The following is a 24,186-nucleotide window of genomic DNA, read 5'->3' on the forward strand; positions in this document are numbered from 1 at the left end:
TTCATATCACTAAATTTGCTTAAGTCACACTATTTTGAGAAAAAAATTTCAACTTTATAATAGCTTCAGCTGTGTAATCCATTGAAAAATTATGAGACCTCTTTAGTTCGGATTATTTTGAAATAAATAGTGGTTTAATTTAAACTTATGGGGTCTGTTTTTAACAGATTTTAAATATTACAAAACATAAAAAATCAAAAATTACAGTTAATAAGGCACTTGACTCAAAATAGGAAAAAGTGTGAAACGATAAGATATTGGTACGCCAATTTTACTGATAACACTCTATTACTAAAATGGTTGGAGGAATAATTTTTCAGTATGCATTACTGGATCATGACATCGGTATCATACCTGTATTATTTTCAAAGAACATTGAAATGTCCTGTTAGATTCACCTTAATAAAAGTCAGAATGATTTAGTACAGATTTGTAATATACTAGATCGAAATTCTTGGCAAATTGCACAATTCATCACCAAGCAAATACTAAATCCATTTATAGACTGGTGTATTCTTTCAGCCTTCGGATCATAAAATCGTGAAAAGACGTTTGTAATCATTGATACTGCCATAATTAAATATTTTTCACCACAAATTATTCTCCATGACGTTTAAAAAATTTTTTACCTCTGTTTTTTCTCGCCTAACTAATAATTTGCGAATCCAAACGTATATATTTCCTTTTTTGAGAGGTGCCTAAAACTATATATTGAGGGTGGTCTTTCCGGAACACCCTGCATTTAAAGTGTGTTTGTTAAACCAATCATGCTACTGTTTATGATTTAAAGTCCAATATTAGGTCATAAATTCAGAGTGATTCATTTTTTACCGGATAAAATCCCCCAATAAACTGACAAATCACCTGTCTGAGATATAAGAAAATCTTTATCTTTATTAGGTTCACAAAGAAGTTAAAATTGCAGCTCATGAACCAATGAGATGGAAGTACAAACTATATCCAGCGGATGAAATTGAAAATGCTTCGCTTAATAATTACGTTTTTTGCCAACTCAAAGAAGACAGACTGGTTGGATCTTTTGCTGTTACACCTCCTGTTGAAGGACGTTACTATTTCAAAGTATATTTAACTCTTCATTTACTTTAAATTAAAATTAGGTTAAGAAAATTAGCTAAGAATATTTGATAAATATAAATAACTAGTATTTGCATACGACTTTTCAAATACCAGCGTCTTCCTCGAAAATGAAGTATATCTATTGATGCCATCACTAAATAAATAATTTATCACTAAATAATTACGCGTTTTATATGATGAATAAACAAAAGAGCTACAAAAAAAAATGCAGCGTGGGTTTGATAAATTTAATACAGCGTGATTTTATAAATTTAAATAGCTGATATTTTCGAACGACTTCGTACAGTGATAAAAAAATGCAGCGTGATATGTTAAATTTAATACAGCGTAAAAATACAGCGTGGGTTTGATAAATTTAAATAACTGATATTTGCAATACTTCTTCGAAAAGGAATTCTGCCCGTAATTTTTCACTAAATATTTACGTGTTTTTTGTGGTGAATAAAAAAACTTTTTATTTTATTTATTTACACAAAATCGTAAGTTAGATTGAAAAATAATTGTTCCGCACTAAGTTTTTCCCGTTTCCTAGTAAATAGTCATTGAAGTAGTCTCGGAAAAATATTCACATTCAGAAGTTCAGTGATAAACTTTCTCTCAGAGGTTGAATGAAATTCTTTGTCCAATAAAGCTTTCGGTAGTTTCCACACCAATAAGAGTTTTGACAATGTTCAAATTTAACGGCGGCCATTTTGTAGGAAAAAAAACTATCGTTTGCAAATTTTGATAGTCTTTTTCGTGGCTAAGTTAGACATAAAAAATAATTGTTCTACGCAAAAAATTAATTAAGTTACAGGAGTTTTTCGAAATTTCATAGTTAGCGGCAGTCATTTTGAAAAAATATCCACTTCTGTTAATCTGATTTTGGTAGACTTTTATTCTCTAGATTCATTCCTAGATAAACTAAAAACACCTCACAATCATTTTTTTGAAACTTGTTTTACCTCCTATGATAATGACCGGTCTGTATAGGCTATTGGTTGCGACAGCTGAGATAGCATGAAAAGCCGAGATGGAAGGATCGAGTATTGGATCGAAGACCGAAGGTAGGAGGACGAACCGGAATAGTTCCTGCGCGGATGAATACCGGCGGAGGAGCACAACCGGCGGCCAAGACAGGGAGTGAAGAGGCTGATGTCCAGTACTTAAGGAGATGACAGTTTGCCTTCGAGAGGTATCACTCCAGTTCCTGAGATTACTACTCCAGTGCCCGAGATTGCCTCCACCCCTGCGGAAGAAAAAATGGAACACAGTGTCGGGCCTCGGACTCTGAAAATATCATCGAGCCTCCAGCGAAAAAGAGGAAGAAGAAGCAAGCCAAATCAACAAAGCCGAAAACCAGCTCTCCTGCCTCTGCCCCCCCCACCACAGCCGGAGAAAACATCTGAGACTTCGAAGACACCCACTCAAGTCCCAGGGACTGCACCTACTGCTGAGAAAGTTCTTCCACTCAAGAATGAAAAAGTGCTCTTCCGAGGACTCCCAGATGATTTTAGCATCGATGAGATTTCCCTTGAATTGGGGACATCGAAGTCAACAAAATAGTGCAGTTCAAGAAGAAAGTGGGAGGAGCCAATAGGCCACTCCTCCTCTACGTCGTAGTCACTCCTCTGCTGGCCAATCAGACAAAGATCTACCACGCTGAAAGAATAAAGCAGTTCCCGATCGTCGTAGAGAAGTACCGAGGTGGAAGGAGACCGATCCAGAGATTCAAATGTCAGAACTATGGCCACACACAAAGTAGCTGCAAAAAGGAAGCCAGATGTATGAAATGCGCCGAAGGGCACTATTCGTACCAATGCAAAAAAAAACCCAGAGAGACCCCGGACAAGTGCTGCAATTGCCTGAAAGCACACACATCGAACTTTACTGGATGCGAGGCCCGCCCCAGTAAGAGAACATCTAATGCACATCGTCTCGTCAGCCTCATAAAAGAACTTCAAGAGTTGCTGAGAGACCAAGAAACGCTCAATCTGCTCACGACCATGATCAAGGGGTCTTGCCCTCCCAACTGATGCACCACTGCCTCCAACCCATGTCTTACTCATTCAAAGACTTTTACCTGAACTTTTTAGTTTCAAACATTGACTAACTTAGGACTTTTTAGTTTTATGTCATCATAGTTTCGATGAATCGGTTGGAAGCGCTTAATGCCGAGATTACACCTATTTCCAGCCTTTGAGAGGGTCGTTGTGTAGCGTCCGAGACTTCGTACCGATATTCCGTTTCTAACCGGTGACGCCCACCTGCAGTATGAGATGTTTACGTTTAAGTTTTAATTATTCTTTTAATAACAACTTTTAAATGTTTTTAACGAATAACCCGTTAATTGGAGTTAGTGAGTTTCTTGATGGTTTGTTATCTTTTACTATTAAAGAGGATGTTTCATTGCCATATTGTTTCATTTGACGTCTTACATTCCCATCACCGAAACTTATACACGGTCTATAAAGCAAACTCGAAGAATTATTGAGTAAATAAATGTTTTTTTCACCCCTGAAAAATTTATAATTTTTAAGAGTAAATCTTATAGAGAAATTGTGAGCTAAACACAGTTTCTACCAAACAATGCAAAAAAAATTCAGTTTTTAGGATTAAATTTTTTTTTCTGAGTTTAATTATTTGCCCCTTACTAATTGTTTGACTTATTGTACAATATTTATTAAACTAATCCATTGATGTCCTCCCCATCTTATCATGAATCAAAAAAATATGTGCATGGCAGCTGATAACGGTGAAGCTAAAATTTCATTCACAGTAAGTATTTTAGAGGAAACTTGTAATTCACTCTATTGGCAGGAATTGGCATAAATTATTGAAAACAAGTTTTCTACAACTTATGCCAATACTTTAAAAAATTTTTTAACAATTTCGAAAATTCCTTCTGTTTGCTGAGACAATTTTTACGAATTTTTTCATTATAAATTCTAGATGCTTAAAAATAAAACAAAGTTTTATTTGGATGATTGTTTGATACCATCCTTAAATATTCATAGTACTTACATTATTTTCTATGTGAAGTATTTTTAGAAAAAATAATATAGCGTTTGGATGAAAATCCAAATGTAAGGATCAAAACAGTGCTATAATTTTAACAGAAAATATATATTTTTAATCCAGTTTTAATTAATTTTGTAAATATTTTACTAAGTTTGACTGAAGTATTTTTGCAACAAAATACCATATTTTTTTTTTTTTTTTTGCATGAAATAGCGAACTGTCCGAATCGCGTAAGGATTGCCAGGCAAATATTTGTTTTCACGAATTATTATTTAAAATTCTCTGATGTCATAAAATTCAATTAAAAGCTTATTATGCTAAATAGAAAGATAACTTTCATTATTATTTGGTGTTTAATAGTGCCACCAAACTCAATTGGCATTAGCATTATTGCTTTCACACTCTTAGCAGAAAAATAATAAGTCAGTACTTTCAACTTTTTAACCCTTAAAATAATTTTACAAATACTTCAAAATATTTTTTTATGATTCGATATATTCCTGCGACAAAATGCCATTTTATTTCACATGAAATAGCGAACTGTCCAAATCACGTAAAGATTTCAACGCCTATTATTTTTCCAGAAATTATTTAAGATAATCTGATGACTAAAAATGCAATTAAAAAAATTATTATGGCATTAATTATTTTAAATAGAAAGGTATTTTTCATAAGTTCTGATATTTAGTGTTCAATAGTGTTAACAAACTTAATTAGTATAATTATTCGCTTCAAATATATACGAAGTTGGAAATAACAATCGTCATGTTTCAAGTGCTTGAAAATGGGCGCCTGTTTTTAAGAGCTTAAAACATGTCGACTGTAATTTCCAATTTGTATATTTTGGAAATGAATGAAGCTTTTATCAGTTAATATCGTGCTGCTTGTTTCTTGAGATTATGTATTTAAACTGAATTAATGTTAACACTAGAAAGACTGAAATACCTATATTGCCCAAAAGCAGTCAAAATGACTGCATTGTGAAAGAATGTGTAAAGAAATTTGTTTAATTAATTTTTAATATTTTTTTTATTATTTACAGTTATGTAACAAGCTATTAGTAAATATTAACAATAAAAAAAATGTACTTCACTTGGAAAAAAAATGTATTCATTATTATTTGTACATTTTTTGCAAATGAAAAAGCAGTCAAAATGACTTCCTTGGGCAATCTAGTGTTTTAGAAGTGCCCAAATAAATAGTAAAATGTTGATTATTTTGTTTAGGTTTACGCCAAACCCGAAAGGGAAATGAAAGAAGAAACAAACCTGCACAATGTAGTTATATTTTTATTGGACTGTTTAGTAGCGAAAAAATATATTCAGCCTTTTCCACACAATGAAATGCCTTGGGGACCAACTCAATGTTTCTATGATTATCGTATGAAAATGATAAACCAAAGTGGACCTATGATTGTTACTTGGGGTGGGAAAAGAAAACTTATTCTTGAGGTAAAAGATGTGATGCTCATTACTTACCAATTATTGGATGTCGAAAGCATAGAAATGGACTCCAAAGATATCATTCGCCGAGAAGACAAAGAAAATCGCGTTAGTTTTACATTTACACCACTTCGTGTAGGTATGTACAAGTTCCTCATATTTGGAATGCCGAAACCAAAACAAAAAGGTAAATGGCGTTTACCTCTCTTAGCATCATACCTCATTGATTGTAAATTCACTCGACAAATTTATGATGAAGATTTTCCCCCACCACAAGTTAAAATACCAGAAAAAGAAGAACCACCAGAACCAGAGAAAAAGGACAAAAGAAAAATTAAAATTGCTTTTCTCCGGTGAAATCATTTTGTATAATAGCAACGATTATTTTATTATTATAAACTGGACTGTGCAATGTAATGCATAATAGAATCTGTTGGTAAGAAGAGCCTTTCAAAACTTCCGAAATAAATGAATTTTTTCTTTGTGAAAAAATTTCATTGCTTTTGAAGAGAGAAGATATAATTTTTTCAAATTTCTTTAAGTCTCTTTCATTCATTTTTTTCTGACACTCAAATTACAACCAAATATATATTTTTTTTATAAAGAACAGTCTAATAATTAGTAAAACTGATAGATTATCGGAATTATATCTGTACTAAAACATAAAATAAATAAAAAAGTTTTTTTTCTTCATTTATATTCAAAAATGTATCAATAATTGAAATTTTAATGATTTATAACTGTTTTTCTTAGATCTAAATAACTGCAAATAAGTGTAAAATTGAAAAATTATTGTTCGGAAGTTAGTGTTTGAAAGATTTTACCTTTAACAACAAAAAAAGACACCAGTGCCGTATTTTATACCCATAAACTATTAAAATGCTAAATACAAGATTTTTTTTATTTATTTTGACCTAAACTAATACAAAATTAATACAAAATAATGAAAAAAGTATGTATAATATAAAGCTCTTATTTTCTTTTTCTAAACTATAGCAGATAGTCTAATGATTCGTTGTAAAATAAAAGCAACCAGAAAATTTTTACAGAGGTTGCCCAGAAAATTTACTGTGGTAAGACATACTTAATATGCTTAATTTTGCTAGCATTTAAAAACTGTATTGATTTGATCAGGTTTTATTTGTTTAAATTGTTTGCACATATAGTGGTCCTTAAAATTGCTATTAATCAATTTTAAGACATACTACCACTTTTGACATTCAAGAAAAATTTCCCATTTGACCTGAAGAAGTTATTGAAACTTTTTCAGACTACTTTTGGCAAACTATTTGATTTTGATGTTTTTAATGCTGTCATTTTTTCAGTAGTGATTCATCTTTCTTTGCTTCAATATTAAATGTCATTCATTAATATGTCTTTGACTTCATTCTCAAAATATGCAAGGTGTTCTGTAAAGACCTCCCTTACTGCGTATTTTTAGTATATATGTCAAAACGAACATAAGTTAATGCATTGAGTACTGCAAAATAATAACCAAATAACCAAAACCAAATCAAAAATTATCCAAACTAATATAAACCAAAATTGGTAAAAACGGTCACCAAAACTTATTTGATTGCCTGTGGAGATAGAGAAAAGTTTAAAAACTATTATTAGAAACTCCAAGTTTTGAAAAGGAATGAAACGGGTTTTGATTCTAAAATCAGATGTCAAAAGCATTCTTGCATTTCCTGGTTAAAACATTAATTTATGACTCTAATAGATATACTTTGTCTCAATTTTTGACGAGAATTTATAAATATATGAAGGACTGTCTTTACAGAATACCTCTTGCAAGGAAACATCCATGCAGTATAAAAATGGGCGAATCAGCATGTGCAGCAGTGACAAAACAGCAGTATAAAAATGGGCATATTTTAGACAAAAAAAATTCAAATAGACAGTCTAAGTAAAAGAGGCTGTTTTTCAGAAAGAATTGTATATATTTTGTTTTACATCGACAATCAATGCAGAGGAACATATATTCCATAATTCATTTACTTCCTTTTCTGTTCCAGCTGTAATTGTTACTTCAAGTAAAAAAATACATTACTGTTCCATTCATTCTTTAAAAAAAATTATCTGCAGATTTTCAGTAATGCAGCATATTGACCCTTTGCGGTCGTCTCTCAGCCACCAACGCTTTTTTACCGTTCCAGTCGTCTCTCAGCCACCACAGCAGCGATGTCAGCCACAACTTAAGGGCAAACTGCAGAGATTGCGGCATTGTGAAGATTGTTCTGTATGATCAAAGAGAAAAGGCGGAAGACGCCAAACTAATTATTTTTGCGATGCATGTTCTCGAAAACCAGAGCTTCACATTGCTTTAAAAGATACCACACGATGGAGAACTATAAAATATAATTTTTACATGAAATTACAATATTATTGTGTTATATATATCTAAAGTTTAAAAAAAGAATTAATAAGTTTTATTTTTCCTTCATAATCTTGCATATTATCATATATTACTGTTCGTTCAACGTAAATTAATTCCGACCAGCAGGACACTCATGTATAAACTTAACACGACCGCAAAGGGTTACAATAAAAGTAATAGCAACTCTAAATTTTTTGTTACATGAAAAAAAAAATTATAATCTGTTTTTCTTGTAAACATAAAAAATTAAATATTAGCTCATTTTTAGAGACTTATATAAGCAAACTAAATAATTATTTAAAAATTCCAATGATTTTATTTTTTTTTTAAAATATTTATCAATTAATAAAAGAATATTGTTTTCCTCAAGTATTTTTTTTGCAAACTAATGATGTAAATAATAAAAAAATTTCGAAGAATAAAAATCGAATACGAATATTTGACATAAATAATACACAAATAGTTTTCTTTGGCATTAACATGGAGTTTTATTTGAAATCACTCAGCATTTCACAGGCATAATTTAATTAGCAACTAGCATTTAATTTAGAATTCCAGAAGTTGCGCCTCAACAGTAGTGAGCTCAACAGCAGAGAGTGTTTCTCTATCGAAAACATTAGGGAGATTAAAAATGTAAAATTATGTAACATAAATGAACGACAGCAATGTCTCCAAAATTTCGACTGCTACATTTCAGCACTAAAATTAAAAAAAACTTTTTGTATTAATAATGAATAATTCAATATAATATTCACTTCATGTTTCTGTTTTTATTCGTTTGTATTTACTTGTAGGAGGCTTAAATTTAGATTTTTATAATGAATAAAATTGAATAATCAGAATTAATATGATGTTTTAAGAAAAAAAGAACATTCTAAAATTCCATTTTTATAATAAATAAATAAATTGTAATTCCAAAAAGTAACAAATTAACTTACTTTTGAAAGTATAATGTCCCCCTTAAATGAATTTTCTGTGCAACCAAATGCGCCACAATAAATCATCATAATTTAAGAATTTTGGCTTTGAATTTCCAGCATCGATTTATTGAAATAATAAAGAAAATTGAAAAAACTCTCTCTCGATTCACCCTATAGTCACGTGGCTTCATTATGAGGACAAAATTTATCGTACTTTTCGCATTCTCTTATAATTCACCTCTATAGACTTGTTTGTGAGGAATTTGGATAAGAAAGAGTTATAGGAAAGTCTACAATCGATTGAACGTGCGTCAGATGATAGCTCGTAAACCTAGCCTCAAACGACTAAATACACAACAACAAAATTACAATTTAATGTAATTTCATAAGTTTTCTAATTTCTCTTCTTTTTTAAAAAAAAGAATATTTCATCGTTTTTATTCATTATTTTTCATAGCATTAAAACTTTCTTTGAAAAAAAACACAATTTCCCATATGTGGGCAAAATCGACATGTCTTCGAAGTCTGGCGCATGCTCAGATGCTTATTACGTTAAAAGAGCAATTTCTTCGACTTATTCTTTATTTGAGAGCTTAGTGGAAGCAGTTAGAACCGTAATAAATGAGTGGTTAATCAACACCTCCTAGAAGTATGAAGGCCTCAGCACGGATCAATTTTGTAGTCCGATGTGACGAAGTTAACTGCGCAGTTGATGAAAAATAAGAAAGATGTCATTACGTTCGGGGTACTAAGCTGCGCAGTGGTTGAAAATACGGCGTATGTCATTACGTTTGGACTACTAAATGATATTTATGGTAACCCGTGCAGAGGCCTACTCTTTTCTAGGAGGTGTTGGGTTAATGCACTGAGTTGTCATTGTGAAGAACTGGGGTTCGATTCCTGATGGTGGAAAGAAGCCCACTCAGTTTTAGATCGATGGATACCAAGCTTGTCTGGAATTTTCTTTTTTTCTTAATGGCAGGTACTGAACTTTTACGTTCTTCATTTGGGACGATGCCGGAAGTGTTGCTCATTTAACATTACCCAGTGGGCACCTGTGAGCCTAAGTCACACTGCCACAGATACCAGTTCATAAGGTGGGCCACATTCATAAACACAACAGAGGACAACACATAGAGAGAAACATTCATGCCCAGAGCGAGATTCGAACCCGCAGTCATTGGCTTCGCAGTCCGACACGCTAACAGCTTGGCCACCTGTCCAGCACTTGTCTGGAAAGTAAAGACGATCGATGCTCGGACCACATTGTTACCATCATGCCATTGGTCATGAAACTCGGAAGCCTTTACCTGCATGACAATCGTGTATCACAACAGTCCAGTCCTCGGGAATGCTTTATTTAGTGGAAGAAGTTATTCTGAAAGCACTAAAACTTTCAGGCTTAAAAGAATCTTATAGTCCAATTAACGTATCTATGAAAAAGGTGATTCTTGGATGGTTTGCAATCAAATTCCTTCAGAATTCGAATGTGCATAAAATCACTACTTGTCACTTAGAACCTTCTTTACTATAATCATACGTTCTATGGATCTTTTTAAAGACAAAGTTAAAATATGCAGGGTTTGTCCAAACAGTAACGCCACTGATTTGACTCTGAAGCAAATACACGTCGTAGCGTGCAAAGGCAGTCAACATAGTCGTTTCTGACTATTTGACAAGTAATGCTGTGAAACTCGTTTACTTACTTTAACTAACGCTTTAGTGAAACGAGTTTCACTAAAGCGTTAAAGTAAGTTTCATGCAGCACTCGATGAGTTATGTGAAAACACAATTGAACTTTTTGCATCGAACTTTGATATTTACCTGAATGCCTAATTGACACAATGCATTTTTTGAAAGTCATGAAGAGGTCGATGATGGAAGTTCATCAATGTTCGACAAAAATGTGGCTGAACTTTAAGTTTTCGGTCACTAAAATAAACATTACCTTCCAGAAAAATTCTACTATGATGCCTTCGATGTTTGGAAATATTGTTAGAAGCGGTTTACTGGGAACGAGCCTATTTTAAAAACTTAGAATGTTTTGGACCATTTTAATCAATTAGTGTTTCTAATCGACTCAGTGACATTAATTTTCGGATGGATTTCTCAGTTTTCGCAAAATTTTTTATTTCAGAACAAGTTTTATTTACTTCAAATTTATTATTTCATTTTATTTTATATTATTTTATTTTATCTATTTATTTCCTTATTTGTTTCTAAAAAAGTTTATTGTCTAATGATCATCTCTAATGCCGTTTTGATAGTACAGTAAAGCATCATTTATACTCTTCTCAATTATACGTCGTTTTCTTTTATACGTCGTTCCATTACAGTTCCAGTTCATTTTCAATCTATAAAGTGTTACATAAGTTCTATTATACGACGAAAAAACTAACTCTTAGAAAAAAATTTATTTAATTTTCAGTTAATTTAATTTTTAGTTGTAAATTTTATATTGGTCATTTGTACAGTGTGCCAAAAGCAACGGACCACTCTGAATAACTTTTTATCTAGTAATCGGATCTTCACGTTTTAGGACTTATTCTTAATAGTTCGAGGAGTTCACCTCATATATGCTAATTAATTGGTGCAGTATTAGTGCTAATTGATTAGTGCATATGCTAATTAAATAGTGCAGACGATATTTTAGTTACTAAATCAGACACAAAAACGTGCTTTCTCTAAATAACCATACCTTTTTTTCAACGGTATCGGATTTCTAATCACGAAGATATAGGGAGTAGCCACAATCTGGGAAAAATGATCCCCATAGTTTGGTCCCCTTAATGTTATTTTTTACTTTTTGCGTATTTCGCTGTATCTCTAAAACTTTTTAAGCGAATTGAGAAATTTTTGCACACAATTATAAAATTCGTTTATCCAAAGATAATTCCATGTACAAAAATAATTTTTAATAAATATTATTTTTTATTAAACAATAGTCAGAGAAATTTTTAATGGTAAAGTATACAATTTTTCACATCATTTTAAAGTATGTAATTTTGTATGGCCAAATGCAAAATTTGAGTAAAATCGCTTGAATAGTTCCTGAGAAATCAAATTTTAAAAAGTCGTATATTCAAAATTCGATTTCTATGCAACTGATTTCGCTCAAATTTTCTCATGTAAAATTACATACTTTAAAATGACGTAAAAAATTTTATACCTTACAATTCAAAATTTTTTTGACTGTTATTAAAATATATAATAAATATTTACTAAAATTTATTTTTTGCATGGAATTATTTTGAGTAAAGAATTCTATAATTGTGTGCAAATGTTTTTCAATTCACTTAAAAAGTTCGAGATATGGATAAATGCTTAAAAAGTAATATTAACGTTAAGGGGTCAAAAATTTGGATCACTCTCTTAATCAAAATATGGGGACCATATTTCTCAGATTGCGGCTACCCTTTATATTTTTTGGTGGGTCAGAAATCCAAATCCGTCGAAAAAAAGGTACGTTTATTCAGAGAAAGTACGTTTTTGTGTCTGATTTCATAACTTAAAATATCGTATGAAATAATTAATTAGAATATTTGAGGTCACCCCCTCGAACCATTAAGAATGAGTCCTAGAACTAGAAATCAGATTACTAGATCAAAAGTTATTCATTGTGTTTCTTTTTTTTTCTTTTTTTTTGACGTACTGTACATCGGTCCCTTGAAAGACGTATAATCGGTGCTTAATTGTAATTAAAACTATTGAGTCGATGTCCTGGGCCGAGGTTCGATTCCCCGTACTAAAACATGTTTTGATTCTTGGCTGATCGAACTGCTCTTTCTCTAACCGTATCATTGTGGTTCTAAATTCATTTTAATGTTATGTCTCAGGTAATTTCTAAACCAGAAAATCCAACTTATGGTTGTGTTGTACTACCAAAAACAAAATAGAATTTTTTTAAATAATTTTTGATCTAATAATCATATTTTTACGTAGTGAAATGCATTATTAATTGTTCAAGGTCCTCAATATGCTAATTAATTAATGCTGATAATATTTTAAATTGCAAGATCGGATTTTGACCTTGAATCAACATGACCTTCTTTCCTCAAATTCAGATATTTGGTTTTCCAAGCTATGGAGGACATTCTGAATATATGGTTCCAATATTTCAGTCATAAAAACGGAATTTTCAACTCCTAAAGATTAATTTTACTATTTACGTATCTCGTCATATCCGAACTATTTAAGCTAACCAAAATATTTTGCCCACAATTATAAAACTCATTGATTCAAATATAGTTCATTGGAAAATATGTTTTTTTTAAAGCTAAATATCGTTTACAGAATCTTAAGCTATGCAATTTTAACCTTTTAGCGGTTGCTCTCTGGCACCAGGTTTCTTTAAGCATCAACGAGTAATGACCAGAAAGGGTAAAAAGTGGCTACGCTATCCACAATTTCCATATATTAAGGGCTGAAAACTGCGTTTAAAAAAGAGGCAAGTGCAATTTCGTATCGTGCCTTTAATTTTCAAATCTGGACACAGATCGAAATGCGTGTGTATGAAAATGGACATGGCTCAAAATACGGTTTTAAAAAAACAGAAACAGCTGGAAATGGACACAGCTCAAAATGTGTGTTAAAGAAAATGGGCATAGCATTTGATTCCACTTTCCAAATTTTTTTTTATTAGTGTTGTTCTTTTTTTAAAGAATAATCTAATAAATTCAAATAAATTCGTAATGTGATATCATCCATTTGCAAACAGAACTTGGTACATTTTATTAAATTAGTCTTTTGATGTTCATTTATTCATTCTTATTCATTTTAAGACTTTGAAAGTCAACACTTGTTTTTACACTGCTATGGGAACTATAAATTTATTATGGATGTAGTAAATTTACTTTGAAGGAATTTAGAGTTTACAAACTAACTTTACCATTCAGAGTTTTGAATATGAGGACATCACCTAAAAAATTACATATTGATCTAACCGTCCCGACATAATCGTTACGGAACTTAGTCCCGTAGCGATTATGCTCAGTAGTTAAGTAAGGAAAAGTAATCACCTTATTCCACGTTTAGTTGTTAAATTTGAGCTAAAATCCAAAAAGACGCATTTTTTGCTGAATCCATTTTCATAAATACGCCTTTTGAGCTGTGCCTATTTTCGTAAACACTCCTTTCGAATTGTGTCCATTTTCTTAAACACACTTTTAGAGCGTGTCCAAGTTTAAAAACTCAAAAGCCGATCTGATTTCGAGCCTGAAAATATCGTTTGCAGAAATTAACATTTTTAAAGTCTTCTTCGTGAATCAGCATGCTGGATCATAGGATTATTGTGCATTAAGTGTGAGGTGAAAAAAGTTAAAATAAGAAACCACAACAAATAAAATAATATTTTTTTTAAAATAAAAAGTAATGTAAACACGTGTTATCCTCCTTTCATCATAATAAAAATACATATAAAATTATTCCATGCTTTTTCTCCTAGTTCTTAAAAAATGTGTGATTCTTTCAATACAGCAAGGACCAAGAAAACCAAGTACAGGATGATGAGGTAAATTCCATAAAATCGTTTTGTTTGGAAGCGAAATAACAACATCATGAGTACTGTACCAACAAGACTCAAAGCCAATGTTGAAAACAATATAGTTGTTAGAGGTGAATACATTAACTGAAAAGAAAATAATCGTATTCTTTTAAATTTTCATGTTTTCGAATTTTGTAGGGTTTGAAAAGATAAAATATATATATTTATTTATTCCTACGAGTAGTATTCGGCTGCCAGCTGAATCACTAATTCAAAATGAGTTACCATGCAACCACCATTTTACCATTTGGCAAAAAAAAAAAAGAGGGATTTGAGCCCTCTGCACTCTTATGCTCACAGAGTTGCCAACTTCTCTGGCTTTTAGCTGGGGATTTATGCCAAATATTTAAAATGGTAGCAGAATTTCTGTTTTCAATAGTTTAAAAAAGATTTTGACAACGAAAATTTATAAATAATTACAAGATGCATATAAAATATCGGAAAAGTTTTGTCTTTAGATAATAGCAAAGTTTTAAATAGTTTTGCTTACTTAATTATTAATTTGCTACCACTTTAATGTGAGCAGGTAGAACTTGTGGGTTGGCAGACTCTGTACCAGTGCCTCGTTCAAAGGCATGGAGTTGGTGTACGGCCGTCCAATATCCAGACCACTGATACCGTAACAGATGAGTTATCCGAAACTGTATAGTATGTTGACTGGTTAACACTGTTATATGTAAAAAGCCCTTAACGAATTTTCCATTATCTGAGAAATCTATCATTATCACAGTGGAGGTTTGATGGTCGCACACTTTCTCATATCTTTGAAAAAGACACTGTGACTTTTCTAAGGTATAGATAGGTCTCTTGAAGCTCTATGTTTGCATTTTCAGAGGTGCAATTAGTGAGGATTTCATTCGAATGACAGACAACACCCTGCGTTGTCGATCACTTGTGGTCAGCATATTTACAACATGTGGTCAGTAATTTTCAGGAGGAAAGCGAAGAGTTTTCCCGCGTGATCTCAGACCTTTTTTTAAAAAGATGTTTGGTATACTCTGAAGGGGACAATTTCAACATTCAATTTTTTTTTCTTCTGAAAACCATTCAGTGACTGATATCAGAGTAGCTGAACAGAAACAAGTGGATCATGTTGCCCCAGAACACGTAAACTGTATAGTTTTCGGGATAAAATTACAGTGTTGACCTGTATATCACATTAAAAATAGACAGTGAGGGGCCATACCTTCTACTAGCCCATTTTTTTTCCCGATCGATTCAGTGAACATTGTTTTACAACTTCCGATGAGTATTACTCAGTTGTGGGTGTGCATTATAGTTATTGTATACTAATTTTACTCTAACTCTACTTTATAAAAAATTTCATTTAATATGGTCTGAGAACAATTTAGGAAATATGAAAATTCTTCTAATTTTGAATTCGATAGTATATACAGGGAGGTTAAATTATAATTAAAATCAAGACCCAAATAAAATATTTTTAAGTTCACAAATGTCGATGATATACGTTGTATGAACAAAATAGAATCTGAAACAAAAAATAAATACAACTTTCAACCAATAGATTTTCATGAACGAGAAAAGATTTACATTTATTTTATATTACTCATTAAGTCATTAGTATTACCATAATTTTCCCCGTTGCAGAAAATCTTTTGGCAAAATTTGTTTTATGTGAATGGCTTTCAATTGCATGGCGAGAGAATATGAACAAGCTTTAACAAGTTTAGAACTTCAAGAAAATGAAATGCCACATGGTATACATAAAGTATATACCAAGTTTCATTAACATCCAGTAACGAGAATAGTTCCTAAGCAACATTCCAGCAGATTAATATTCTCCCATAAGAGTGATACTATTGGACGAATAGTATCACTATATATATATTACATTTCACTTGTTTTTTGGTTTAATACGACTGGTTCCACGTGTCATGTTTATTTTTCTTTTTTTAAATTTGACATGTTTCCCTTGTAAATGATTCGAGAATGTTAAGAATTTCGTATTAAGTACTTACATCCATTCCTTTTCCTCCATCTCCAATTAATACAACTATACAAGGAATTCCAACTCCAAGTAGCAAGCCTAAAAAAGAATGTAATTAGGATAAAATGCTTTTCTTAATTCTATTTGAATTTGATTTTTTGTTTAAAAAACAAATTCCCTTATCAATAGCAATTTTAAAAGCATCTTCGTCTTTGTAAACTTTATTCAAGCAATCATCAGATCAAAGGAACGAGATGTTTGAAGATTTCTTATGACTTAATTACCAAAAAACTTGAACAATTTTATTATTTGCATGGTATCTATGGCTAATAATTCAAACAAAATTTAGATAAATTTATGCATCGACAGCTAACTCGAGAACTGTTTTAAAAATCCACAATTATTTGACTTAAATCTCTATATTTTTTTGACGTTTTTCTTCCAACTATATATATATAGCATCTCTATTTTGATAGGGTAGCTTCACTATTTCTTTCTGCAAAGTTTTTAATTACTTTTTTAAGTTATTATTAATTCTTTTAGATTTTTAAAAATTAAAAGAAGAAATAATTATTAATAATTATTTTTTGTATTAATATATTAATATTATTAATAATTTTATTTTTCTCAGTACGTGACCATCTGATCATTCGATTAAAAAAATTATAAGGTTTTCCTTTTTTTAACTGTGTGCACTTTACACCAAAAATACTTTTTATTTTGAACACAAACGCATTTCTCCTTGAAATATAAATTTAATCTTACCAATCAATTTACCCATCTTCTCAATTTTTTGTGGTAACCCAACTGGTTTTGTTATTTTCCATCCTGCTTCTCTCGATAGGAATTCGTGAGATTTTGATAGCGTTTTTTTTTTTCATCGCTTAAATTTTGATTTGTGAACTGTTATTTACATATTATTTCATTTAATTTTTGATCATAAAACTATATATTAAGAGTAATCATTGAGGAACACCCTTGATACCCAGATTTATAGTATTAACTAATGAAACTTCCTTGCTAGAATAATCTGAATTTTATTCTTACTTAAAAAGGGTCCTCCGAAACAGGCAGCAATGGCCATTCTTGGAAATCCTTTCCTCGCTACCGCGAGATTCGCCATAAAATCTGAAGAAAAAAATAAATATATAAAATAAATCTCACTTTTATTTACGCAACCCAACAAGCACACAACTTTTGGAGCTGGGGATNCCTATTGTACTTGCCTTTTGCCGTTACCCTACCTAGAATGCCAGCTTACGGCCTTACGTTTGCCGTGAGGTGTGTGCTTACTGGGAAATGGCTTAAGTAAGTAAATATCTATATTAAATTGGCTAACGATCCGCAAGTGTATATTATTTTATTTTATTTTATAACCATCATTGAACCCAATTTTTGGATTTACGACCTCTAATGTTCAACTCCATAGCCTTGTAATTTTGAACCCAATCCAGAAGACAAGGGAGCTCCTGGATCAAGTATAGGGAAAAGTTTTGCCTTCGTCGATTACTTTCTCGTGGTCTTCTTCTCTGTGCAGCGCACAGAGAAGAAGACCACGAGAACCTCCCACGGTTAGCCTGACGGCAAAGGGATTCTAACCCATAATCCGTCTACCACTGCGGTCAGCACTGTGGTCGGTGCAAGCCAGATGCGGAACCCGGTTCACCTCATTGGAAGGCTTCATCCCCTAAGCCCTCAAGTGTTATATTATTATTCAGATGCTTAAAAGGATATTTCAGTGAGACACCTGTGATAATTAAAGAAACGGTTAATGTATTCATACTGGCTAATCCAGCCAATTTAAAACAAATTGAGAATGTTTTGAAGTGTCTTAAACTTAGATGAATTTGTATGACAGGAAAAAAACGCATCATAACTAATTCTAGAAAAGTTTGGTTCCATATGGCAAAAGAATGTGCTCATTAATATATGAAGTCAATGCCAAAACATCTTTAAGACATACTGTTATAAAAATTATTGTAACAGCAATCTTTGAAGACGTTTGATATAAAGTACTTACTGTTGCATAGTATATTTATCAATCTATATAAAGGCATAGTATAAATAAGACCACAAGAAAGATTTGTTATACTTTATTCCAATTAATTTATACAGTATAGTATATGAAGAGAAATCACTTATGTTTTTAAAGATATGTATTTTTAGATGACTTATGGATGATATTTAATAAATTCATTCATATGAACCAGGAGGAATGCATATTAAACATTTTTGATTTTCAAGTTGTAACGGAAATGTGTAATAATTTATATTTAACCTACACCTTAAGGGTCAAATAATTAATAAGTAAGTAAAAAAAAAATCATCGACAAAGTTGTATGTCGACATATCAGACGTGTCGATACATGCATCGTCGAGTTGTATGCATCGACAAAGTGTTCATCTTTCGTTTGGAAATGATTTATAATTTCACGCGACACTTTGGTTTGCTCTAAATAACCCCTATAATTATTCGCGCTTGTGTTTATGATATGAAAATAGTAAGAAGAAAAATTACCGAGTAGACAGTTTCCCCATGATAAAATTGTCAGTCCAAGGATAGATTCACTGAGACTAAAAGCAACTCCAACAGCCTAAAAAAGAAAACAATACGCTGAGTATTATGTTGAAATACTTAGTATAATGTTTAATTGACTTGTTAAAATGTTTTTTTCCTAATTAAAAATAAATAAACGCTCTAGAACACATAAATTGCTTAAATTTCTGTCGATAAAAGTTAGAGGGTGCTTCTTACAATCCTAGAATCAAGATCAGTGGTTACCAACTGGCGGCCCACATCCGGCCGGCGAAGCCTTTTTTTGTGGCCAGTTAGATAAAATATAGTAGTTGTCATTTTTTTGCGGACAATTTTTGTAAAAAATCTATATAGGTTTAAAATACTTTTCTTTCGTTAAAAAAAAAAAAACTAATTCTTCGCTTCTGCGAAATTTAACATACCAACGGTGCAAAAAAAAAACAAATTCTCAGGTAAAAATCTACTTCTTACTTTAATTTGTAATTCAATACTTTTGTTTTGTACAACTTGATAAAAGTCTGACAGTAATATTTAAAGTTCCTTCAAACGTAAAAGAATCCTGTATAAAATTTTGATAAAGTTGCGGCCCGCCGTTTGACTGGTGTTTTTAATTGCGGCCCCCGGCGTCATGTAAGTTGGAAACCCTTGATCTAGATTAGCAATAAATATTTGAACACCCATTCATATCGGAGGAATAATGGTCTTGAGTGTTACACCTGACAGGAATTTGATATATGGGGGAGAAAAAAAGAGGCAAGAATATGTAGAAGATAATTTTTCAAAAATTTCGAAAGAATAATAATTTTCCATGTTTTTTTTTTTAACTAAACTGTGGAACAATAAGTTTTTTTCTGTACTGTTTTAATTGTAAGTGGCTGTAGAAATGTTCTCAGTCCCTTTAAAGGCGATAAAAGGTAACGTAATTCGTGAAAAATGGTGGATGATGAAGGATTTCTATTGAGGAAATGATTTCCTGCTAATTTAGATCTCTAAATAATGAAATAATAAATGGGTGCAAAAGAAATACTGGTTTCATGTTGTTTTAAATTAAACTATAGCATAGCTACAGTAGTTTGGCTACATAGATTACCGTAGCTCAATCCCCAATAAATTTTGAGACAGCTTTAATTTCTTTTAATTTAGCCTTAAAGAGCATTAAAATTGTCATCATCGAGGTCTTTTGGAAACTTAATTAATAAACTTAACATAATTAATAAACTTAAATTTGCTTAAATTTTTTATTCTTGTAGTTCCTTTACATCGCACTAGAGCTGCCCAACGGGCTATTGGCGACGGTCTGGGAAGCATCCCTGAGGATGATCCGAAGACACGCCATCACAATTTTGATCCTCTGCAGAGGGAATGGCACTTCTATAGCTCGACGACCTGAGTGCGAAGTCGAGCACTTTACGTTAACGGGGACCAATACCGCACACCCTCGAACTCTATGCAGATTGATCCAAGTGGTCACCCACACTGACTCCAACCAGTGATGCTTGACTTCGGTAATCTGCTGGGAACCGTGTCTTAACGATCTGTCCACTGCGGGACGACAAATTTTTAAAAAATGCCTTGTGGCTATAATTTGAATAAATTTAGAAATCGATTTCATTTCTTATAATTAAGTTTTTAACGCATCTTATTATGTTTAAAAATGTCATAACAAAAGTGTTTCGAAATCTAAGATATTTGATAATCAAAGTCTAAGAACATTAAGTAACATTCAGTAACATGTAATTTTGTAAAATTTGATTCTAAAAAACAGCTCTCAAAATTCAACTAAATTAGAATCCCTCCTACAATAAAACAAAAAAAATTTCTTTAGAGGAAGAGATTTAATAATAATTTTACAAAAAAAAATCAAATTGTTAATACAAAGCATCATTTATTAGACTTCCAAAATTCCAAACGGGTTCCAAAACCGACGGTGTTCAAAAATTTATATCTAGAAAACAGATCAAAAAGCAATTCTTGTCACAGGGCATTTTCCTCTCAGAGTTTTCAAGTTCCACACATCATCGACAGATGGCGCTGCAAATAGTAAAGGTATAAATGGAAGAAACTGAACTAATTGAAAACCAAATCAGATTTTTTTTCAAAATTTGTTGCTGAATGAAAATCCTATTACAATATTTTTGAAACGTCGACGATCAACCACAAGCACATATAGTAATCTACCTCGTTGTGATATAGTTTTCAATTATTTTTCTTTGATTTTTAGGTTTACTATTCGCAATCGAACTAAAACCAAGATCTCTAGGAGAAAAACACATGCCTTATCACGCGAAAGATAAAAAGTTTTTTTTTTTTTTAGCCTTGCCAATATTTCTGTTATAAGTTTATGTTAACCAACTTGTATTAACTTAAAATCGTTCCAAGATAGTCGGATTACCTGTATTAAAACGACGATCTCTGTTGCAATGCAATAAATCCAACACACTGCAATAAAGAATCCCAAAAAAGCAAAAGCTGTGTGAAATCTTGGAGGCTCTTCTGGTGTAGTCATGTAATACAGAATACCAGCTAATATGCAAGATATTATGAATACCACGGCTATTAATGGAATCACTTCTCCTATGCTATATGTTCCAACTAAGTGAAAAATTGACAATGTTAGTGAAATAGGTAATTTTTTTTTACTTTTAACAAATCAATTTTTAATGTATTTTTCTAAAGATAATTGAAAAACTTAGTAAAATAAAGTATTAGATGTGTAAAGAGAGGTCAAATACAGATTTTGGCTTTTCAGTTGTATGTATAGAATTACTTAATTAAAAAATGTGTTCTATTTTTTAATAGTCCAGACAATAGAGATCAAAAATATACGTTAACTGGAAAAATTGAATGGAGATTTTACTTTTTGTGTTCAGTAGAGCTCCGATTATCCGGACCAATTAGGACCAATGCCGATTCGGATAATGAAAAATCCGAATAAAAAGATATCTTCATCAAACGGCTATAGACGATGATTTTAAAGTACACTCATGTCCATAAATTAAGGATAATTCAGAATCACACGGAAATCAAACTCTAAAATTAAAATTTCACCTGCAGAATTATCACACACATCCTGGAGAAGAATATACAAATTACAGGAAACCACTAGATGACGCTGGTAGTACGTCGCAATGACGAGAGTGTAAGAGAGGGGTATATAAGGAATGGTGGCAATGAAGTAAAATTGCTCACAAGCGCTTTAAAAGCCTTTCAGTGCAATAACCGCATAGTTATGGCACAAAGGAAGCATTTGGATGATTTTTTACGTGGCAGAATCATCGGACGACTGGAATGTGGACGTACCCAGCTGGAAGTATCCGAGGAACTTGGAATCACCCAGAGTGTCATCTCCAGGCTTTGGCAACGATTCCAAGATGATGGTAATGTGAGTAGACGTTACAGCACAGGTCGCCCCCGAGTTACAACGCCGAATGAAGACCGGTATTTGGCAGTTACTGCCAAAAGAAACAGACGGAGCACAGCATCAGACCTGTCTCGTCAGCTCTCTTCAGCTACCAGTACGACAGTTTCAAGGCAGACCGTGTACAGACGCTTAGGGCACATTGGTCTATATGCTCGTAGGCCTGTCAGATGTGTTCCACTTACCGCAACTCACTGTCGCCTGCGATTAGCCTGGAGTAGAGAGCATGCATTGTGGACACCGCAACAGTGGTCTTGTGTGATGTTTTCCGACGAGTCCAGGTTTAGTTTGCAGTCTGATTCTCGCCGGACTTTCATATGGAGAGCGCCAGGTACCCGTTACCACCAAGACAATACCATTGAACGACACCGTTACGGTGGTGCAGGATGGCTCGTTTGGGGAGGAAATATTTTTGGTTCCAGAACTGACCTGCATGTTCAGAGTGTAACGATGACAGGCCACATCTATAAGGATGTCATTCTGGAACAACATTTACGTTTGTTTCGGGGCGCCATGAGTGCTGAATTTTTGTTTATGGACGACAACGCCCATCCTCACTGTGCAAACATTGTAGACGAATGCCTTCAATCGGTGGATATCACCCGTATGGATTGGCCAGCATACTCACCGGACTTGAATCCAATAAAGCATGTGTGGGATATGCTTGGCCGATGAATTGCAGCCCGTCCACCACCTCCCTCCTGTCTACCGGACTTTCGGAGGGCATTGCTTTATGAGTGGTGTAATATTCACAAAGATCAGATTGATAATTTGATACTCAGCATGCCTAGGCGTTGTACGGCATGTATTGCATCATCAGGGAGACATACTCCGTATTAAAAATCATACTAACCATGTTACACTGTTTTTTGTAAATAGGTTCGTTTTTGAAATTTGCTCCAGGGAGTAAAAATCGCAATTGTTATTAATTTATGTCAAATATATAGCATCTTTTTTTCTCCTTACCTTTTGTTTAATACATAGACTTTACAAATAAGTCAAATTTGTTTGACTTCTGTCACTTTCTGTGCCTGAACTTCATTATCCTTAATTTATGGACATGAGTGTAGCTTACCTTCACACTTTTTTTCAGGCTTAGAATTTTTATTTTATTTTATAACCGTCATTGAACAGCCGACCCAATTTTTTGGGTTTACGACTACTAATGTTCGACTCCGTAGCCTTGTAATTTTGAAACCAATCCAGAAGACAAGCGAACTCCTGGATCAAGTACTGGGAGAAATTTGCCTTCGTGGCGAACTTTTTGATGGAAGTAACTGAAATTTGCTTTACTTGGAGAGGAAAACCACTAAAAACTCCCGTTGTTAACCTGGGGGCAAGGGGGCTCTACCCCAGGATCCGTCTATGATGATATATTACGTCAGCACTGGAGTCAGTGCTAGCCGGATCGAACCCGGTTCACCTCATTGGAAGGTGAACGCTCTAACCCCTGAACCATCACTGCTCCAGGCGTAGGATTGGCAATTGTAGTAATGCCCATTATAGCATATTACAAATGGAGTGTCCAAAAGCTTTACGTTTTTTAAATTTTATTAAAAACCCTTATGAGAAACTACTTACCAACCACATTAAAACTGGGCGGTAAGAACTTCAGATTCTGCAGTAACAGCAACCAAAACAAAGCAACGGAACACACTTCGGGTGTCACCCCCAGATGGAACAGTCTCATTGCAAAGAAACAAGCTCAGGGCTCTCATTGATTTAACCTTCTATTTATATTTTGGGGTAACTGTATTTTATTTTGAAGGCATGTTTAAATACAATTAAATTAAAATTAATAAATCAAAATAATCTAAACAATCCCCCAGTGGGCAACGGTAAAATTATCAAACGTTGACAGGTCGCGGTGATAAAAAGGTTGGGGAACACTGGTTTACACAA

General features: G+C 32.7%; 2 protein-coding genes and 1 long non-coding RNA gene across 4 annotated transcripts in view; 1 reads left to right on the plus strand and 2 right to left on the minus strand.

Annotated features, from left to right (window-relative positions):
• Positions 1-6,076, plus strand: part of LOC107437018 (kyphoscoliosis peptidase) — a 108,600-nt gene extending 102,524 nt beyond the window's left edge. For both annotated transcript variants that reach the window (XM_016048880.3, XM_016048881.3), the window contains exons 13-14: positions 901-1,080; positions 5,325-6,076. In XM_016048880.3, the coding sequence (XP_015904366.1) occupies positions 901-1,080; positions 5,325-5,897 (753 nt within the window). In that variant the 3' untranslated portion in view covers positions 5,898-6,076. The remainder of the gene's footprint in view (positions 1-900; positions 1,081-5,324) is intronic.
• On the minus strand, positions 4,615-11,396 carry LOC139427050 (uncharacterized). The gene is made up of 2 exons (XR_011638202.1): positions 8,859-11,396; positions 4,615-7,891 (listed from the first exon to the last, which is right to left on the minus strand). It is a non-coding gene; the product is annotated as an uncharacterized lncRNA (long non-coding RNA).
• Positions 11,397-14,179: 2,783 nt separating this feature from the next.
• The window catches only part of LOC107437019 (mitochondrial sodium/calcium exchanger protein), a 45,626-nt gene continuing 35,619 nt past the window's right edge, over positions 14,180-24,186 (minus strand). Inside the window, exons 12-16 of the mRNA XM_016048882.3 lie at positions 21,259-21,458; positions 18,849-18,924; positions 17,378-17,458; positions 16,362-16,429; positions 14,180-14,466 (exon numbers count right to left, since the gene is read on the minus strand). Coding sequence (XP_015904368.2) covers positions 14,287-14,466; positions 16,362-16,429; positions 17,378-17,458; positions 18,849-18,924; positions 21,259-21,458 — 605 coding nt within the window. The 3' untranslated portion in view covers positions 14,180-14,286. The remainder of the gene's footprint in view (positions 14,467-16,361; positions 16,430-17,377; positions 17,459-18,848; positions 18,925-21,258; positions 21,459-24,186) is intronic.

The sequence above is a fragment of the Parasteatoda tepidariorum genome, chromosome X1, assembly GCF_043381705.1.
Source record: "Parasteatoda tepidariorum isolate YZ-2023 chromosome X1, CAS_Ptep_4.0, whole genome shotgun sequence".
Classification (NCBI taxonomy): domain Eukaryota; kingdom Metazoa; phylum Arthropoda; class Arachnida; order Araneae; family Theridiidae; genus Parasteatoda; species Parasteatoda tepidariorum.